The 18,457-nt window shown below is 47.0% G+C and overlaps 1 protein-coding gene across 1 annotated transcript in view; it reads right to left on the bottom strand.

Annotated features, from left to right (window-relative positions):
- Positions 1-211: 211 nt before the first annotated feature.
- LOC135366727 (retinal guanylyl cyclase 2-like) overlaps positions 212-18,457 on the bottom strand; it is a 129,152-nt gene continuing 110,906 nt past the window's right edge. The window contains exons 10-19 of the mRNA XM_064599570.1: positions 13,816-13,965; positions 11,183-11,354; positions 10,939-11,079; positions 9,705-9,897; positions 7,951-8,122; positions 7,785-7,883; positions 6,955-7,046; positions 4,144-4,226; positions 3,375-3,389; positions 212-2,774 (exon numbers count right to left, since the gene is read on the bottom strand). Coding sequence (XP_064455640.1) covers positions 2,183-2,774; positions 3,375-3,389; positions 4,144-4,226; positions 6,955-7,046; positions 7,785-7,883; positions 7,951-8,122; positions 9,705-9,897; positions 10,939-11,079; positions 11,183-11,354; positions 13,816-13,965 — 1,709 coding nt within the window. The 3' untranslated portion in view covers positions 212-2,182. The remainder of the gene's footprint in view (positions 2,775-3,374; positions 3,390-4,143; positions 4,227-6,954; positions 7,047-7,784; positions 7,884-7,950; positions 8,123-9,704; positions 9,898-10,938; positions 11,080-11,182; positions 11,355-13,815; positions 13,966-18,457) is intronic.

Consider the following 18,457-nt stretch of genomic DNA (forward strand, 5'->3'; position numbering starts at 1 on the left):
CTGAAACCAACGTAGAAGGAACGGGATTCATCGGTTGCGTTGTTCGTGATTTATGAACGAAAAGAAACCGTAGTTTACGCTTTCACTTCCTCTTCTTCTCAAGAAGCCGACAGTGCGGAGAGCCCTCGTATTGGTCTCTTCAAACGATCTCCCACGCTGATTGGAGAAGTCATTTGAGGAGACCAATGAGAGCCCGCCCCGCATTGTCGTCATTCTTGAAAGAGAGAGGAAGAGAGAAGACGTTAATTTGTTTCTTTCGCCCATAAATCGCGAACGACGCAACGAATAGATTCTTTTCCCTTTGTGTTGGCGTAAAGGTAACGGCATCTCTCATGCCGAAAGGAGAAGTTTTTGGACTTTAGTGCCCTTTTAAGCAAAAAGCGGAGGGCGGGAAATGTTAGGGTGCCCTCCACATGAAGGGAAGGGTCCACGGAGGGGGTCTTGGAAACAAGCTGGTCACAGTCTTGTAAACAAGGAAGAAAGAAAACGCTGACGAACATTACCGCCGAACATTTTGGAATGCTTTACCCCGATAAGTTTTTGTCCATATTGTTGTTTGTCCGCGACTACAGCACATTATACTGGGAACGCAAAAATGACGCGACACATGTGAGGTACACATGAAGAAATTGGACGAAAAAGATGCGAGAGCAGTGTGTGGACAACGAATGAGCAGAACCGGAATATGTTTATCGAGTTTCTCAACAAATACGAAGACTCGTGTGAGAAAACTTTGTAAGTCAGTACATTGGAGTTTCAATCGAACTGGAAATCGAAAATCGAAACGCGATCGAAGTGTTCAGTTAGGCCAGGCTGCCACTTTAGCGGACGACACGTCAAGAGTGCAGAGATCTTAACACGTGAGCTATTACTCATTCCAAATGCACTTTTTCACAATAAGTATTTCACAAAATGAAGCGATCTGTCTCAATGACACCTTCGCATGATCATGACCTTTACATAGGAACCCACCTATTCCGTAAGTATATTTACATTGCCTGCGAATAAAAATAAATATAGAGTATCAAAATAATAGCACTGAAATACATCCAACAGCCACAGAGCTAACAAGCAACGTCCACAAAGCTGACGACAAGACTATAGAGAGGCTTTGAACACGACAGGGCAAATGTAACCGGGGTTAAACGTTATGGACTTCTTATCAAGCGAGTGCAAAAATACCCACGCTATCAAGATGTTGCCATGATAGTCTTATCTTGCATATAAATCCACACTGGTATCGCATACGTCATCGTTACTATATGCTGATACGGCCCCACTTGCATACGGCATTTGCTATGTACATTTTCCCGAAAGGCAGAAATTTGACGTGAGTAAATACACAGTTAACACACAGATATAGGTGGCTGCATTTCAGAACGTATTGACAGTACAATTGCACGAACACGAAACACCGAAATTACTTGCGTGCACTTTGATAGCGCAACTGGACAGATTGATATACGCGACGTCCTTGAAGCAAGGGAGGGAATCACTCCTTTAGCGACGCGACAACGAACGCTCAGTTGGGTTAGTACTCTTTCTACTAACAGTCGAGAATGTACTGGTATGTATATCTTCATGTATCTCATCACATTCTGTAATCTATGGGGAAAGGCAGCTATACGTGCTCTCGCCATCATCGACGCGCACTAAAAATAAACCTGCCTCTTTCGTTCGTTACGGTACGAAAAATCCTTAACTGGAACATGTTATGGAATAACCTAAAACGACGAACCTAAAAACAGGTAAATACTGTAATAATACCTAAAACTATAATAGGCTCGACGAGATGACCATCAATTTAAAAAAAAAGTATCGTGGTATAAGGACAGACAACTTCCACAGATACACGTAAACCTTCATAAAACACTGCAACATCAGAGTTTTTCCTCACTGGGTCCCAACAGCACTTACAAATTATTATGTACAACACCTAACTCTTTAACAAGTCCTTAAATCTAAAGGTCCGTTCAGCAGCGTGTGCGGGTGTACATGCTGCACGAACAGTAAATTGCCTAGTATACACCTGAAGCGTTCGGTTGTCTTGTTGTTATGAAAATACTTTGACAAGAATCACAGTTACTGACATTGAAGAGCAACGCACTGCGACAGCGAAACTTGTCCACTTCAAAACTAAGTTTCGCGACTGACACCTCTGACTCCATTCACTACACTTGCGTTAATCTCCACGCCTACTCCCGACACCCTTCGCTTTTTCACCATCACCATGCGTCGTCACCAAACGAAGCGACCTAGTCCGACGAAACGACGGAGACGGAGACCTGGTTGATGGCCACGACCTCAAGAACGCATCCTCGACGTGCAACCCGTTGCTATGGTCCTCCTTGTTGACCTCAGACCACGACAGTCGAATCGTACGTGGAGATGCCCTGTCCGCGATTCTGTTGTTCTTCTTCAGCACGCCGTTTGTACCGGAACTGTCGGTCGACCGTAACCTCCCCCTCCGCGACGACGGCCCCGTTGGACTGCCGTTCCAGGAACGAGACGGATTAAGAGGACTCTGGTTCGGATCCGTAGGGGTTGCAAGTTCGTTATCAGGAAGAAAGCACGCGTCGATCTGTGAAGAGGCGATGGAAGCGCGACAGATGAGGCCCCGGACTCCGGTGGGAGTTCGGTTGACGTCTGGACCGCACCGTGCGTCTGGCATCCCGTGCCACTTCGAATAAGGTGACAGTGGAGAGTGGGGAGCGTCTAGGATATCGTCCGATTTTTTGCGGCCGAGGGCTTTGAAGATTTCTTCGTCTTTAAACCTTTAGAAAGAAACCGATACAGCATTGAGGTCGGAACGCTAAAAAGCAAACCCATGTGTCCCCCCATAATTTTTAATTCACAGGAGCTACACAGCTTGCGAGGAGATAGATGATTGCTATGGGACGAATTTTGCAATGCCTTTCGACAAACAGTGGACCGTTTTTCACACTGTTGGTTCTGTTTGACAGTTTTTTGAAAGTTGCATTGAATGGATGTCAGATATTAGTAGATTTCCAACTTAACATGTCGAAGCGCAGAAAAATGATCAAACTATCATACTCAAGTTTGTGAAGAGCACTACTAAAATACTAAATGGTGCAGGCAAACCCTTTTTACATTATTGGAAAGCAAAAACATATCTATAACATCTTAATCCCAGTATCATGACCAAGATTTCGTCCTTGGCCTGGACAAATGTCATGCTATATTAGTGTATTCAGTAACATTTTTTTTTTACTTTTACGGTTCATCAAGACGTGGTAGCTTAAAAACGTTACAGATCAACGTGCTTCTTCTGAATTCTTCACATCAGAACACACTGTGCCAACTGATACTCGTTTCGAAGTTTTTTGTAGCCCATATGAAGTCTAACGACTTACCCGTGGTTGTTCCCGCTGCAGGCGTGCAAAGAAAGATATCATTCAAGCACCATCATGCATTGCAGAAAACGCGAAAGTTTATCAATTCATCACCACTTTGTAGTTCGGTCAACGATATATCGGGCATTTTTAGAATAGGTGGAGCAACTTTACCGTAGCCGGTAATGGGGTTTTTCCACCGCAACCCAAAACGCAAGCAGCGTGCGCCAACATGGAGCACCATCAAGCGGCCGCCGCAGTATTCGTTTCGCATGCGGAATTAATTTAGTTTGCAAAATACAAGTTTTGATCCCAACTGTCATTGTTGAATTTATGTTGCTCAAAACGATGTTCGTCGCTGCGTGCACCCAACATCCAAAGCACGGGTTCCAGGTATGCGCAGTGATGAACTGCAGTTTCATTGGTGCCCATAAGCGCTTGCTCTATTCTAACACTCCTTAAACTCCAACTCTTCTTCGAAATGCATCTAGGGGGTTATGTTAGACGCTATGAGTATTGACAGATGGGACCAGCGGGGTTCGCGCTTCCCCCATTGAAGAGGTCGCACGGACTTCTACATTTGGGCCTGTTATTGCAGTTTTGGCATGCTGAAAACGTTGGGAACTACTTCCTCCGTAGAATACTTGATGGACTAATGACATACAGGTAATACCCACTGTAGTGGCGCTAGTGGGATGGTTGGCGGACACCGAAGACGATGCGCGAGAGCACGGCCTCAGTGTGATTCTTCTAGTAGTAACGCTGTTAGTAACATATATCTACTACTTACTTTTCCTCGGTGGGAGGTATTGGCAAGGACTTCTCAAAGCCTTGCTTTCCGATCAACCAATACGTCGGCTGCCGGCCTCGACCCTGAAAGGAATATATGTATCGATTAGCGTTAGAAGTACTACCCAGTGGATGGAGAACAAGCGTGAAAATAACTGACGCTACAAAAAAAAAAAAAAAGATCAAGTGCGTCAACTGTGTGTGGTTGAGTGAGGACGCATTAAAGTTTGTACACAAACTGTTGATTTCTGTGTGATGACCACTGCTTCGTGGTCGTTGAAATGGTTGGCGAGATGAGTGCGACGTCTTGAACGAAGTGGGTGCTTTCAATGACCAAGTCTATGCACGATACGTGTCTGGTGGCGGGTTAGCGCGGGCGTCGGTGCGCAGAGTGAGGTCCAGTTGATGGGACATGTTTTCTAGAAACGCCATGCTCTTGCCCGCTGAAACGTCCACGAAACGCCCACTGGGTATCTGCACTGCACAAATCTATCCGATGCCATCTTCACAGACGGGCACTTCGAGTCGTGTAGCGGTCCAAGCGTGCACAGAAAGCACGCTGATGCACAGCGCAATGTGTTTTACGAGGACAGCTACGGCTCCTGTAACGCAAATTACAGCGTCCGCTCGTCCAGAGCGCATGCAGCGTGCTCCTTTTTACTAAACGGGACATCTCCTTTCGTGAAGTGTGGCGCTCCCGCGCTCCTACTCACAAGTCGGAGTGCCTCTCGCGCTCTCGACCCTCCTCTCCGGTTGGACCCACCTGCACCTTAATCTTTTTAAGGCTCGGAGCCTGGGCAGACTGCCGGATCGGAAGACGGCTCTACCGGAAAAAAACATTCAGTGACACCAAGAGGCCTAGAGGCGCTCTGTGCACACAACGTGCACACGCAATGCTCTTTGGCTGAAGAACCCGTTTAACAGAGGCTCCGGAGCGAGAGGCATAGAGTGGACGGAGCGCGCACTCCAGAGACGCTACTTAACGCGCCCCAGGTCAACTCCAACAGGTCAACTCCGCCCAGAAGTTTAACAGAGGCTCCGGAACAAGAGGGGCAGATCGGACGCTGCGCGCTCTGCAGAGACGCTACCTAACGCGCCCCAAGTCAACTCCGCCCACAGGCTCAACAGAGGCTCCGGAGCGACAGGCACACAGTGGACGGAGCGCGCTCTGCAGAGTCGCTACATAACGCGCCCCAGGTCAACCCCAACAGGTCAACTCCCCCCACAAGTTTAACAGAGGCTCCGGAGCGAGAGGCACAGAGTGGACGGAGCGCGCTCTGCAGAGTCGCTGCGTAACGCGTCCCAGGTCAACTCCAACAGGTCAACTCCGCCCACGAGGTTAACAGAGGCTCCGGAGCGAGAGGCACAGAGTGGACGGAGCGCGCTCTGCAGAGTCGCTACATAACGCGCCCCAGGTCAACTCCGCCCACGAGTTTAACAGCGGCTCCGGAGCGAGAGCCACAGAGTGGAGGGAGCGCGCTCTGCAGAGTCGCTACATAACCCGTCCCAGGTAAACTCCAACAGGTCAACTCCGCCCAGAAGTTTAACAGAGGCTCCGGAACAAGAGGGGCAGATCGGACGCTGCGCGCTCTGCAGAGACGCTACCTAACGCGCCCCAAGTCAACTCCGCCCACAGGCTCAACAGAGGCTCCGGAGCGACAGGCACACAGTGGACGGAGCGCGCTCTGCAGAGTCGCTACATAACGCGCCCCAGGTCAACCCCAACAGGTCAACTCCCCCCACAAGTTTAACAGAGGCTCCGGAGCGAGAGGCACAGAGTGGACGGAGCGCGCTCTGCAGAGTCGCTGCGTAACGCGTCCCAGGTCAACTCCAACAGGTCAACTCCGCCCACGAGGTTAACAGAGGCTCCGGAGCGAGAGGCACAGAGTGGACGGAGCGCGCTCTGCAGAGTCGCTACATAACGCGCCCCAGGTCAACTCCGCCCACGAGTTTAACAGCGGCTCCGGAGCGAGAGCCACAGAGTGGAGGGAGCGCGCTCTGCAGAGTCGCTACATAACCCGTCCCAGGTAAACTCCAACAGGTCAACTCCGCCTACAAGTTTAACAGAGGTTCCGGAGCGAGAGGCACAGAGTGGACGGAGCGCACTCTCCAGAGACGCTACTTAACGCGCCCCAGGTCAACTCCAACAGGCCAACTCCGCCCAGAAGTTTAGCAGAGGCTCCGGAGCGAGAGGGACAGAGTGGACGGAGCGCGCTCTGCAGAGACGCTACGTAACGCGCCCCAAGTCAACTCCAACAGGTCAACTCCGAACCCGTCTGTGATTGTCTTAGACGTGTACATGACGCCTCCGAGTCGCAATGCAGTGTGATCGTATGCTTCAAAATGCTGCATCTTCACGTTAGGACATCCGGAACAGCAGTGAGCAAGCGTAGCCTGACATATGTTCTCTGACTGTTCCTGAAGATGCAACCCTTTTGCATTCATGCTGCTGTATATTGTTCTATATTGGCACTGCTCTGTATTGACTAGTGCAATCTGAGAAGAGCTGAGGTACGGGAATGACATGTCCCGTTTCGTCTGTTTCGCTTACATATTATAAGAACCAAGGTTGATGGCTCGAACCGTCTGAGGACGCCAGGACGGTCATTACTGTCTCGCGACGGAAAACCAAGAATTATCACGAGTGATCATACCACCCCAGATTACATCTGCTGCTGATGCGCAGAGAATTCTATTTGACGAAGGAATGAACGCTGGGGTGAACGTGGTGGTGGGGGAAGTACGAACTATCTTTGAACCAGGTGCCAGGACCATGATGCTTTCTTTCACTGAGCTATGAAAATCAACTTGCCTTGAGTACGATTTCTCCTCTGTACTGGACGTCATATCCGCCCACGTGACGTAACTTCCTTTCTGTCGCTTTGCTCATGTGGATTCTGTAGGCTGCAAGAGAAGAAATAGTTCGTGATCAGGCTGGGGAACTACGTTCCAAAGTCCACAGCTATTACAGCACAGCTAAATGAAGCCAACGAATTTCTCATGACTTGTTGTAGCGAACTGATAATGTGTTATAGCTTGTTAGAGCTTGCCGGCCACCTTACACCATGCCTGTAACGTCTTGCAAGAAACGCCGGGCAGATTACTTCACGATTAAAAATACTGCCATCTAGCCTGGAGGGGGACCAATCACTGATCGACGTGAGGTAGTCATTAAGAATCCGCCAATCACAGCGGTGTTTTCTGCGCCCATAGTCATGGAAGCTAGCGGCGATCAGCCGCAGCCACCGGAAGCCACAGGCTTGCTGTGCTTGAAATCGTCTGCAGTGATTGGCTGAAGCAGACGACATTACGTACGACATTACTGCTGTCACGTGAACGCGAGCACATTATGTCTCTTCATGGGCTTCTAACCATGGGGAATACCCTATGCGGTGTCGTCTGCTATTTGCGCAGTACGCCACTCCCAATATTACGGCAGCACGCGAATGCTCAACATAAGACGCAGCTGATCTTCCGCCCCGTGAGCATTTTGTTTTGCCTTCTCTTACACTATCTCGAATGTTCCGCGGCGAAGTTGCTCGTGTAAATACACGGCATATCTCCACGTAGCTCAGAGAAAAGGAGGTAGCGAATAGGCCTACTTTAGCCTATAGGTGGCGTTGCAATAGTACAATTACTTACCACGTCCGGTAGATTCCATTCTAGATGCTGTGTTGACGGTGTCGCCGAACAGACAGTACCGTGGCATGGTTAGGCCTACGACGCCTGCCACAACAGGCCCTAGCCACCAGACAAGAAGAAATGACTTTCACGGTGCTTTCTGCACTTATTATTTCGTTGTATTTACCTGTATGCATCCCAATGCGCAGCATGAGAGGCACGGTGGGCATGTGGCGTATCTTGAAGTTACCGCACACATGAAGCAGGTCTAGTGCCATAGTGGCAACCTGCTCAGCGTGGTCTCTGGTGCGTTCTGGAAGGCCTCCAACTACCATATAGGCGTCTCCGATGGTTTCCACCTTGAAGATGAAATAAAAGACAAGGGCATCTGACATTGCGGGCCTACATAATTGTGACTGTTATCACACATCATGTTGCTATATTTGACTCCATCTAAGGTAACGGTGCTCGTGGAAAGTTTTCAGAGTACGAGCAGTGAGGTAGCGCTGAATGAAAACACAAAGAGAGTCTGAGAAGAATTAATTCGTTCACACAATGGTTCATTCACTCATTCATTCATTTACTCAGTGACTCATTTACTGTTCGCGCGTTTAGGAACAGCGTGAGACATAATTACAAGCATGAAAACACTAACATAGAAAAAGGACGCCGGAAACAGCAGTCAAGATGCACGGCTCATCTTCATCCGCCGCTACAGTGGTATTAATATCATACATAAAAATCTAAAGAAGACAGAACAAAATGTAAGGCAAGACGAACAAGAAGGTGGAAAGTAATCTAATGGCCATGTGCTCTATGAGTGCCACACCGCACGGATTTTTTGGGGACTTGTTTGGCAGCACAACAACATCTCCTGCCCCGTGACCTTCCATAGCCGGCGATGAAGCCAACGACTCTGTGTCCTTGTCACACACCCTGCGGCGCAGACATACTGTGAGCGGCACGCTGTCAGGGTGTGGCGCATCGACAACGTAGCACGCCGTTATTCTTGTTGCTGCGACGGTTGCGCGTCAACCCCGTCAAAATACTACGACGGGATTTATTTGCGTTAGGACAGGTCGCCTTCTAGCGTCTGTGGTACTCGCATCGCTCGTGGCCTTTGTAGACGTGTCAACCTTGCAGGCGCTCTTCCCTAACGGTACATAACTATAGCGTTGTTTTGTTGTAAACTTGCAGATTGTTTTATTGGCTGTGTTACTTCGCTGTACATATACTGTACCTTCCTGTTGTTGTTTTGTTATACGTACTTGGGTACATGCTTTGCTGGTGTACATAGTTGAAAATGGTCCAAATGCCAGGGCTGCCTATGTTTATTCACAGTAAAATATCTCACTGGCAGTTACAACAGTTTAAAAACAAGTAAAACCCCCGTAAAAACAAGTAAAAACGACCCGTTCTGCCAGAACGGGTCATTTTCGCTCTGATGATGGAACCTATATAGGTTCCGAAACGTCGGTTTATACTTGTTTTTAAACTGTTGTAACGGCCAGTAAAATATTTTATTGTGAATAAACACGGTTTATATAGTGCACTTTCCTGCTGGTTTTGTTGTAAAAATATTTGGCTGAACATTTTGCGGTTGTATTTCGCTGGCGGAGAGGTTACGTGTCCTGAACTGTATACATAGTCTGATTCGTACTGGTGTGTGCTCTTTGTTGTCGTTCTTGTGTGCATTGCAATATACTACGTCATATTAAAGTTTCCTCTAACAGTATAAGGAACGATTTACCGCATCAGTTGAGTTGAGTTGATAAGAAAAAAAAAAAATTGAGAAATAGGCACTCATTGCGAGAGCCGGCTACCCCAGATTACTTCGAAAAACAAATATGGCTAACTACATAAGAACAATGAGTGACAAAGACACTCAGTTCAGTCACTCACACACACTGTCACCACATAACATTCTAGTGACATACGTACCTTGTATACGTTGTAGTGGTTAATGGTCGAGTCGAAGGCAGTGTACAGGTCGTTGAGAAGGTCAACGATCTCCATGGGCTCGCTGTACGCCGATATTGTCGTGAAGCCCACGATGTCACTGAAGTACACTGTCACTTCTTCAAATTTCTCTGGGACAACAGGTAGCCCCGCTTTTAACGTCTCTGCAACTGAACTGCGAGAGAAAATGTTATTACTTACAAAACTCAACAATCTAACAGCAGGCATCAAGCAACGGTTACAGCTCTAGGTATACAGCTTGAAACAAAAAGTTTACTGCAGCCTAATTGCCATCTGCTATTTTGTTCGCATTGCTAACACGTTGTATTTTCTGTGAGTGTGGTAACTTTATTATTGCTGCGTAGGACATCGTTCTAGGAAAGTGTTCATCATGTTCGATATTTCAAGAAGGCCATCAAGAAGACTCAACAACTACAACTACTACAGCAAGTTCAAACTACCAATGCTAGGACAACAACAACGAATACAACAATAACCAATACAACAACAGCGATTATCCGCACTCCTACCCTGCGGTACGTGCAGCATGTCGCCTTCTCAAATAGGCTGAGGGGGGTATATGTTAATAGAAAAAAAGGAGAAAAGAGCAATGACACACCCATATTACACACATATTACAAGGAATATGTGTAATAATGTCAGCCAGGGGCTGATGCCGGCGGTCAAACAAAATTGGCCTCAAATATGTGCCACAACAAATATGGCCCCGGCCAGATGATCACCAGTCTGCGAAGTGTGCACACGCTGTTAACGAGACTACTTACATTTTTCTTTCGGCACAAGACACACTGTACTTAAATCAAATAAGCACGCAGCTGAAAATACTTGCTCAAAAATATTGTGACTGCCAGGGCCCTTTGCTTTTCCTCGATATTTTTAGCTGTACCTCAAGGCCTATACTGTCGAGCCTATGCGCTCGGCCTGCCGAAGTGAAAAGAAGTGAGTTTGGGGAACTCACTAAATCGTTAGCGCACTAAAAGGCACTGTGTGACAGCACACATATGACACTAAGCGCATGCCACCCCTGGAAGTGACAATAAATCAGTCCACGCGACAGGGGCATAATTCACGAACTACGCAACATACGAACTCCACTCCTGTTGTGTCGGTGCCAAAGTAACGGGAACTGTCATTGCGCAAGAGGATTTTTTTTTTACTTTATAGTGTCCATTTAAGAAATACGGATTCCATTTACCTCGGGAGCATTCGGTTCAAAAGCTGTTCAGTTTTCTTCTTTTCTTCGTCCAACTGAACCGTGCGTTCACGTATGAGGTCCTCCAAGTTGTTTGAGTATTTCTCGAGCATCTGGAACATCGTCTCCACGATATTTGACTTTCTGAAAGCAGAAACGTAGTCAAGGAGAAACGCGTCTCTTCAACTCTAGGTATTCTACTGTAGCGACAAGTAGCGTTAACGTGGGGCATCTCTCGAGGGCATACCTTCCGTGGTAGAGTGCTTTGAATCGTTCAGCAACCTGGTCGAAGTCAGGGCGCATGTCCGGGTACTCTGCCCAGCATTGGCGCATGATATGCAGAGCTTCTGGAGGCGCCGTTTGCTTGGACACCGAAGGCCTGATCAACGGAGGCGGATGCTTCAGCTTTTCAATTATCTCTGCAGTTTTGGAAAGAGAGGCCATTGGGTAAAAAAAAACAAAAAAAAACGATAAGAAAAACGATACGAGAGAGAGAGAAATACATGATGACGATGATATGGGGATGACTTCCGCTCATTGAGCAGAATGCTACCCCATTGCTATTGGGGGAAAATGAGAGGATGGTGATGAGGATGATGCTGACGACGCTGACAGGGTTTTAGAGAGAGTCGATCAGGCCGGTAGTTTGCAGGAATGTGATGAAGGGTCGCAAGACGGACGAAGCGCGAGTTTAAACGCAGGTTTAGCTATTGTTTGAAGCGAAATGGAGACTGTTGACTGGGCTCAAGGAACTATGTTACTTATTTTGTTATTGTTCACAGTAGTCTTGGACAGATTAATAGCGACATCTTGTCGCAGTCAGAACCTGTTCCTTTGTTTTTGGTTTTGATACTTATTTACCTGGTTATACACCATAAGAGAGAAAGGAATAAATTGGGGAGTTATTACCGCTTTTAGTCCCATCTATTGCAATTGCTTTCTATTTTAGTCACCCTGAACCTTGAGTTTGACCCCACACCCTACAAGCTTCCGATACAGTTCCATGCACTTAGTCCAGAAAGGGACCAATGGCTGTGGTGTGCACTCCATCGAAGGACTAAAATTAGCCGTAATGTTTAGAATGTAATAGACAACACGAAGGCACTCTACGATACGATAGACCTCTTCCTGTTTATATACAAATGACGTCGTAGTGTTCGACAGCGCCACCAATATGGTAGAGTTGAACTACGCTCGTATAGCTAGGGCGAACAAGGCCGCGCCCGAAAGCCACGGTCTTGAGGGGATTACGATGGTCCCTGAAAGGAACGCGACCTTCGGTCCTACTTTTCTGTCAACAAGAGGCAGCGAACAAGTGCCCATTCGTGAAGCCCAGCCCTCCCCTTCCGATTTGTTTCGGCTTCAGTTTGTCTACCAACGTCATAATGACGTTTCTCGGGTAGAGGTCTATGCATAAAACGAACAAGCAGAAGATTACGGTGGCCTGAAATCAGCCTCATTTCACTCTCCCACAACACACCCGACCCAAATCGATTTCATTATTGCAATGAAAAGAAGGTCCCAAGAGGGTCCGTTCACATTGTGAAGCATTTGTCAGGCTTCATTTCGAAGCAATCTCAAAGGCTCAATCTGATATCATGCGAAGGGGCATTTGAGCCTGCTGATATTTAAGTCGGTTACGCACCTGCCGTACTCCAAAGCAAATGTGCAAGACATATTGAGGTCTCTTACAGAGACTATGACTAGACATACTACAAGGCGACGGGAACTCCACGTTGCTTCATGTAGTAGACCAGGAACTGAAATTTAGAGTTCCGTTCGTTACCTTGGTATTTGCAGACGGTCTTGCACAGGTTCCGTCTGGACGTACCGTACGGGCGGCAATCCCTCCATAAAATTCGGAAGGCTGATTCAGCGAACTGTACACTTTGTGCAACCGTGGAGGACACTGAGCACGTTCTTGTTCACTGTTCTAGATACACATCTTAAAGGGCTACCATGAAATCTGCTCTCAACCGACTGGACAACCGCAACTTTGACCTCGTAAGAGTGCTGGGTCCTTGGCCACCTGACAAGAGGGATACTGCCTTGTCAGCGCTTGTGACATTTATTCAGAGCAGTGCATTAGAGTCAGCCGATTAGGACCGTGTGATTCTTTGTGCGCGACGTCAACCGATGACTTGGCCATTGGCCAATATTTATAGCGAGAGCGGCAGATTTTTCTGTTTCCTTCTTTTCTTGGGGGGCGGGGGGGGGGGGGTTCTGTTTATGGGAGTAGCCGAATTTGTCGTGTGACGAATTTAACCTCTCCCTATTTTTTTTTTTTCGCAACATCAACATCGGTTATGCGCCAATATCTTTCACCGCATCGCTATGTGGTCAGCGCTTGTCATGTTCAATCTTCTTTCTATGGAAGCAACACTATACGCTTCGGTCATCGCTTCGGGGGCTGTGTAGTGTATCAGGTGATTATCACAAATTAACTGAGAAGCTCTCACCGCTGACACAAGGACGGACAGGCAGACAAGGGACTTTTGAACTGTGTCATCCGAACTGGGCCAGTTCGATCAACTGGTACCAGTTGCCTGAACTGGTTTCTGGCCGGTCCCAGTATCAACTGGGACTGGGTGAACTGTGTTATCTAACTGGGACCAGTTCGATCAACTGTTACTCAGTTGGCCCAACTTGTTTCTGGCCGGTCGCAGCCTCAACTGGTACCAGCTGGCCCGACCGGTTGCAAACCTGATTGTTGAGCTAGGACCGGTTGAAGTGGTTCCACTTGAACTGTTCCCTGTTCGATAACACAGTTGAACTAGTACCAGTTCAAAAAATTTTCGCCTGGGTCAGTAAGCACTTCTACAGATACCTTACCTCATACCTTACACCAAGCTAAACGATCAACACTTTTGATTTTCCTACCTTCGGGCGTGAGAAGTATCATGCAGTAAGGGTCGCCGCGTAGTAAAACTTCTTGCATGATGATGGCGAAGCTGTATACGTCGCCCGCTTGTGTGCCACGCCGAAGTAGGCCACAGTCACGCAGAAGTTCCGGAGCCGTCCACAGAAGATCTACGGAAACAGCGTCAGATGAGCACGAGAACACAAAATTACTCAACGAAGACGGTCCCATAAAATTTCCTTGTCTCCTATATACGGCGCTGATGAGCATACAGAGTGCTCGTCACCTGAGCACAGCAGTCCAATGTCCTTCCTTTCGACACGATTAAAACAAGGAACAGCAACAACTTTATTTATGATGATGAATGGGGAGTTTCACCGCCAGGGGCGATACTCTACCCCCATTGCTGGTGGTGATGTGGGGAATGAAATAATGAGCCCCTCCAAAACACGGATCGAAGTTCTACGTTGTCCAAAAAGACACTTGGGCGATGAAGGAAAAAAATATACACAGTCCAGTCTGGTTGTAGTGTATGGGAACACAATAAGTCCAGGAAATGAAGCACTCTTTGGAATAAACCTTTAATATTCACAAGCTTCCGTGCAGAACCTTGCACTTCATCAGGTGAAGACAAAAAAAAAAAAAAAAAAAGGTTGTTGCGTCTTCACCTGATGAAGTCAGGTTCTGCACGAAAGCTTGCGAATATTAAAGTTTTATTCCAAAGAGTGCTTCATTCCCTGGACTTATTGTGTTGTCCAAAAAGGTCAAAAGAGATTTGAGGGCAGAGCGTTGATGGGCTTGTATTTGGTCAGGGACAAAGCATTTTTGATACAGAGAGGGGGCCAGAGTACACTGGTTTAGAGACCCGGAGAGTGTGGTTCCGGACGGTTGGTAGTGTGGGACAAGGAAGAAGAATGTGCTCGAGATCTTCTAGAGCAGCGCATTGACAGCATTTGGGACAGTCAACTTGTCTCAAGCGGTAACGAACAAGGACGAAAAATTATGGAGATAACGCGAAGAGAGCAAGCGCTTGTCCTGTTCGTTGGTTGAGGACCCTGTTAAGTATTAGTCGGAAAGCAGACGTCAGCTTAGCGTAGTGGTTAGTGCACACGACCGGCGATTCTAGAGGTGCGCGGTTCGATTTCCGACGCGGTCCGGCTTTTTCGACGACGGACATATTTCACGGCTATATCGTTGATACTTCCTAGACTGACGCGCTAAAGTGTATGTGTATTGTACGTATGGTAAACTTTGGGTATAACGAATTTGCCTTTTTCCAAATAGTCGAAAGTATTCGAAGAATTTTTCTTTATTCGAAGCGTCTCACGCTGTCCCAAACCGAAATGCATGCTTTTGGAACTTAATTACTCGAAGAGTCCTGTCAGCAGACTCATCTCAGGGAGAAGGGCCAGCGAGTGATAGCTCGTACGGCAAACCCTGTTTGTTTCTTTTCCCCCTCCCTTTTTGTTCATATATATAGTTAAAGACCTTCCCCCTGTCACCCACTCCTTCCTGCTGTCCTCTCTCCATCTGTCCACATCTGTACCCCGCTCATAGCCACAGTTGCTTCGCCGCGCCAACACGGAATTAAAAAAAAAAATAAGTTAGACTTCCAAGGTCCTCATCACCAAGGTTTGTTTGCTTGCATGAATACTTTTTTTAAGGCTTTCGCAATGTTTCCGAGCATCCGAGACTATTTTTAGCGTTTATGGCTCTTCCGCCTTTATCGAATTGCCGCTTATATCGAATTTGTTTTCCCAGTCCCGTTTATTTCGTTATAATTAGGCTTCACTCTATACATATATGAATGACGCTGGATCGAGTTGTTTACTGTCGCTCCGGTGTCCCACTGCGCAATTTCCAGCGGAACAAAACGATGGCTACGTGATGGTGAACAAAATGCATTAGGGTACCGGAGAAAATATACCGCTATTGCTCGCGACGTTATTTAGGGACATGAGGATGTGATGGTAGTTTTCGTTTTCGGAGTTAGAACACAGCTCGGGGATATCGGTACCTATTTCTGTTCGTACACGCGGCTGGAATTTCAGTGTGCAAGACACATCATTATTTAACATAGCCGGTTCTGCGGACGCCATAATCACTTATGGTGCACAAGAGTGTGTCGCTACACTCTAAGAACAAAAAAAAAAAAAAAAAAAAACTGAGTAAATTATGGAGGAATAACGCGTTCTAGCACCCTAAATTCCTATTAGTCCTCATTTTACTCCAACAATTAAACATTGAGTAAATTGAGCATCAATTACAACTTCTACTCACTTAGATCGCAATTACTTCCCATTTTAGTCCCCTGGCCTCCCTGGAACTTACTACCCAAAAGTCAAACAATTTCTAAACTTCGAATAAACTACCGTCCTTTCGTCCCGTCTAAAGGTCTAATGGTTGTGGAAATGTCTCATCCCGAGAAGGACTACACTATAGGTCCACTCTTTTTCGGCTGCACTGCCTGCACGTCCTGAACTTGTTCAAGGTGTGCAACCCTCTCGCATTCTTTTTCCCATAGACCTCGCATGTATTAAAGAACTTGTGCAGCACTTTTCGTTTGAAAAGAATTGAGTTAGTTAGCCATTTTCTTTTTCCTTAGGATGCATATAGGAGTACCAGGCTCCAGCCCGTTAGACAGTCCAGTCCTATTTTTCCATGCGGATTCATCTACTCGCTCATGAATGATTTTCATGTTTTCAGATTTTTTTTTATTCCGTGTCAGCGCCGCGAAGCAACTGTGGCTAGGAGCGGCGTACAGATGTGGACAGATGGAGAGAGGAGAGCGGAATGGAGTGGGGGACAGGGGGTCTCCAGGTCTAATATCTGATCATCATCATCTGAAGCTCATCTGGTGCTGTGTGTTTTTTGTTTTTGTTCCTTTTTTTTTGGGGGGGGGAGAGGCAGTAACATAATTAGTCGGGTGACGAATTCAATTTCTCCTTTCTGTTTTACAACACTCAAATAACATATCTGAATTCATCTGCATCACATGCGAGATGCACAATGAATACAACATGAAAAACAAAAGAAAATCAACATACTATTAACAGTTGTCTTTATTAAGAATTCAACATTTCTAGTATAATAATTGGATGTATTACAAAATGTTCAAATCAAATCAGTTTCATCTTATCTCAAATATTCAATCAATCAATCAATATTCAATAAAATTAATATTCAAATAATATTGAATTTTTATTTTGCAGCACACCAGAAAACGACGACGGGAAACAACTCAAGCATCCAGGTATCCGCCGCTTTATCCAAATCAGTTCCGACCGAGTGAAGTTTTGAAACATTTCGAGCTACGTCACCTTTCACGAGCAGAACTCACTCTTTTAATACCGAGGCAGTTCTTGTGCCTGGCAGCTGCCACGTTTTCGAGAGCGACAGGCAATTATAAGCCGTAATTAGTTGAACGCGTGACTCCATTATGTAACGAGCATGGCTAGCTATACAGCTCGAACACGTGCTTTATAAAACATGAGGGCCTGAAGATGCTCTTCCGCCAGTGTTGCGGCACTTCGTGCGAGCTGTGAGAACGGTCACCGGCAAATCAACGTTGTCCGAGGTTACAAAGTATAAACTCTGAACGAAGATTATTTACATAGCGTCTGCGGCTGAATCAGTCTTATTCGGTTGGTTTATTTATTTTATTTGAGGCGAGACATTTTATATCGCTTTCGTTTCGTTTTCTTTATCTCTCTTGCAACGTAAACGCGTTGCTAAGATATCGTGCTATGATGATGTGTAACATAGCCGTCTGCGGGTCAACGTTGTCCAATATTATGTAGAAACAAAATTTCTTTCGAGACAGGCTCATCGATTCCTCACGTATACGAACAAGGATGGTGGCTATCAACATAGCATATCTAGCAACTTAGACAGCTACCATTGTGTTTGGACACAAAAGAAAAATAATTATTGTGTGACAGAATCCGCACCCTCATCATCACCATCAGTTTCGAGGCACGAGCATTAGAGTCCATACGGCCAGTTTTCACTTGGCGACGCCCGACGCGAAGCCGTGAGCGGGCGGCGGAAACAGACGCGCATTTCCGGCGTTGGGAGAAGAGAAAAAAAAAAAAAAACATCCAGCAAAAAAAAAAAAAAGACGCTATGCCGAACTTCTTTCACGACGTCGCCGAGAGTTGCCGTGAACGATATACTGTATACTGGCGATCAATAAGGTGACACAGAAAGGCCACGCCTCCTGATTTGTCGTCTGCTTGTATCAGTGGAATGCCATTGTGGTGAGAACATAAAAATCGTGCGCTCTGATTGGGCGGCGGAAATGCGCCTCTACTTCCGCCGCCCGCCGCGACGTCGTGAGCGAGCGGCGGAAGTAGAGACGCATTTCTGCTGCCGCCCCGTCAGAGCAGACGACAAATCAGGAGGCGTGGCCTTTCTCTGTCGCCTTATTGGTCGCCAGTATGTCGTTCTCGGCAGCTCTCGTCGACGCCGTGAAAGAAGTGCGGCATGTAATTTTTTGGGGGGGCTCGACGTCTCTTCCCTCCCAACGCGGAAATGCGCGTCTATTTCCGCCGCCCGCTCACGACGTCGCACCGGGAGTCACCAAGTGAGAACTGGCCCGTAGCATTCCAAGTCTATACTTGCATCATAAGCACCACCTTCCGCTGCGTCTCTCCTCCTGAC

This window comes from Ornithodoros turicata, chromosome 8 (genome assembly GCF_037126465.1).
Source record: "Ornithodoros turicata isolate Travis chromosome 8, ASM3712646v1, whole genome shotgun sequence".
Classification (NCBI taxonomy): Eukaryota; Metazoa; Arthropoda; class Arachnida; order Ixodida; family Argasidae; genus Ornithodoros; species Ornithodoros turicata.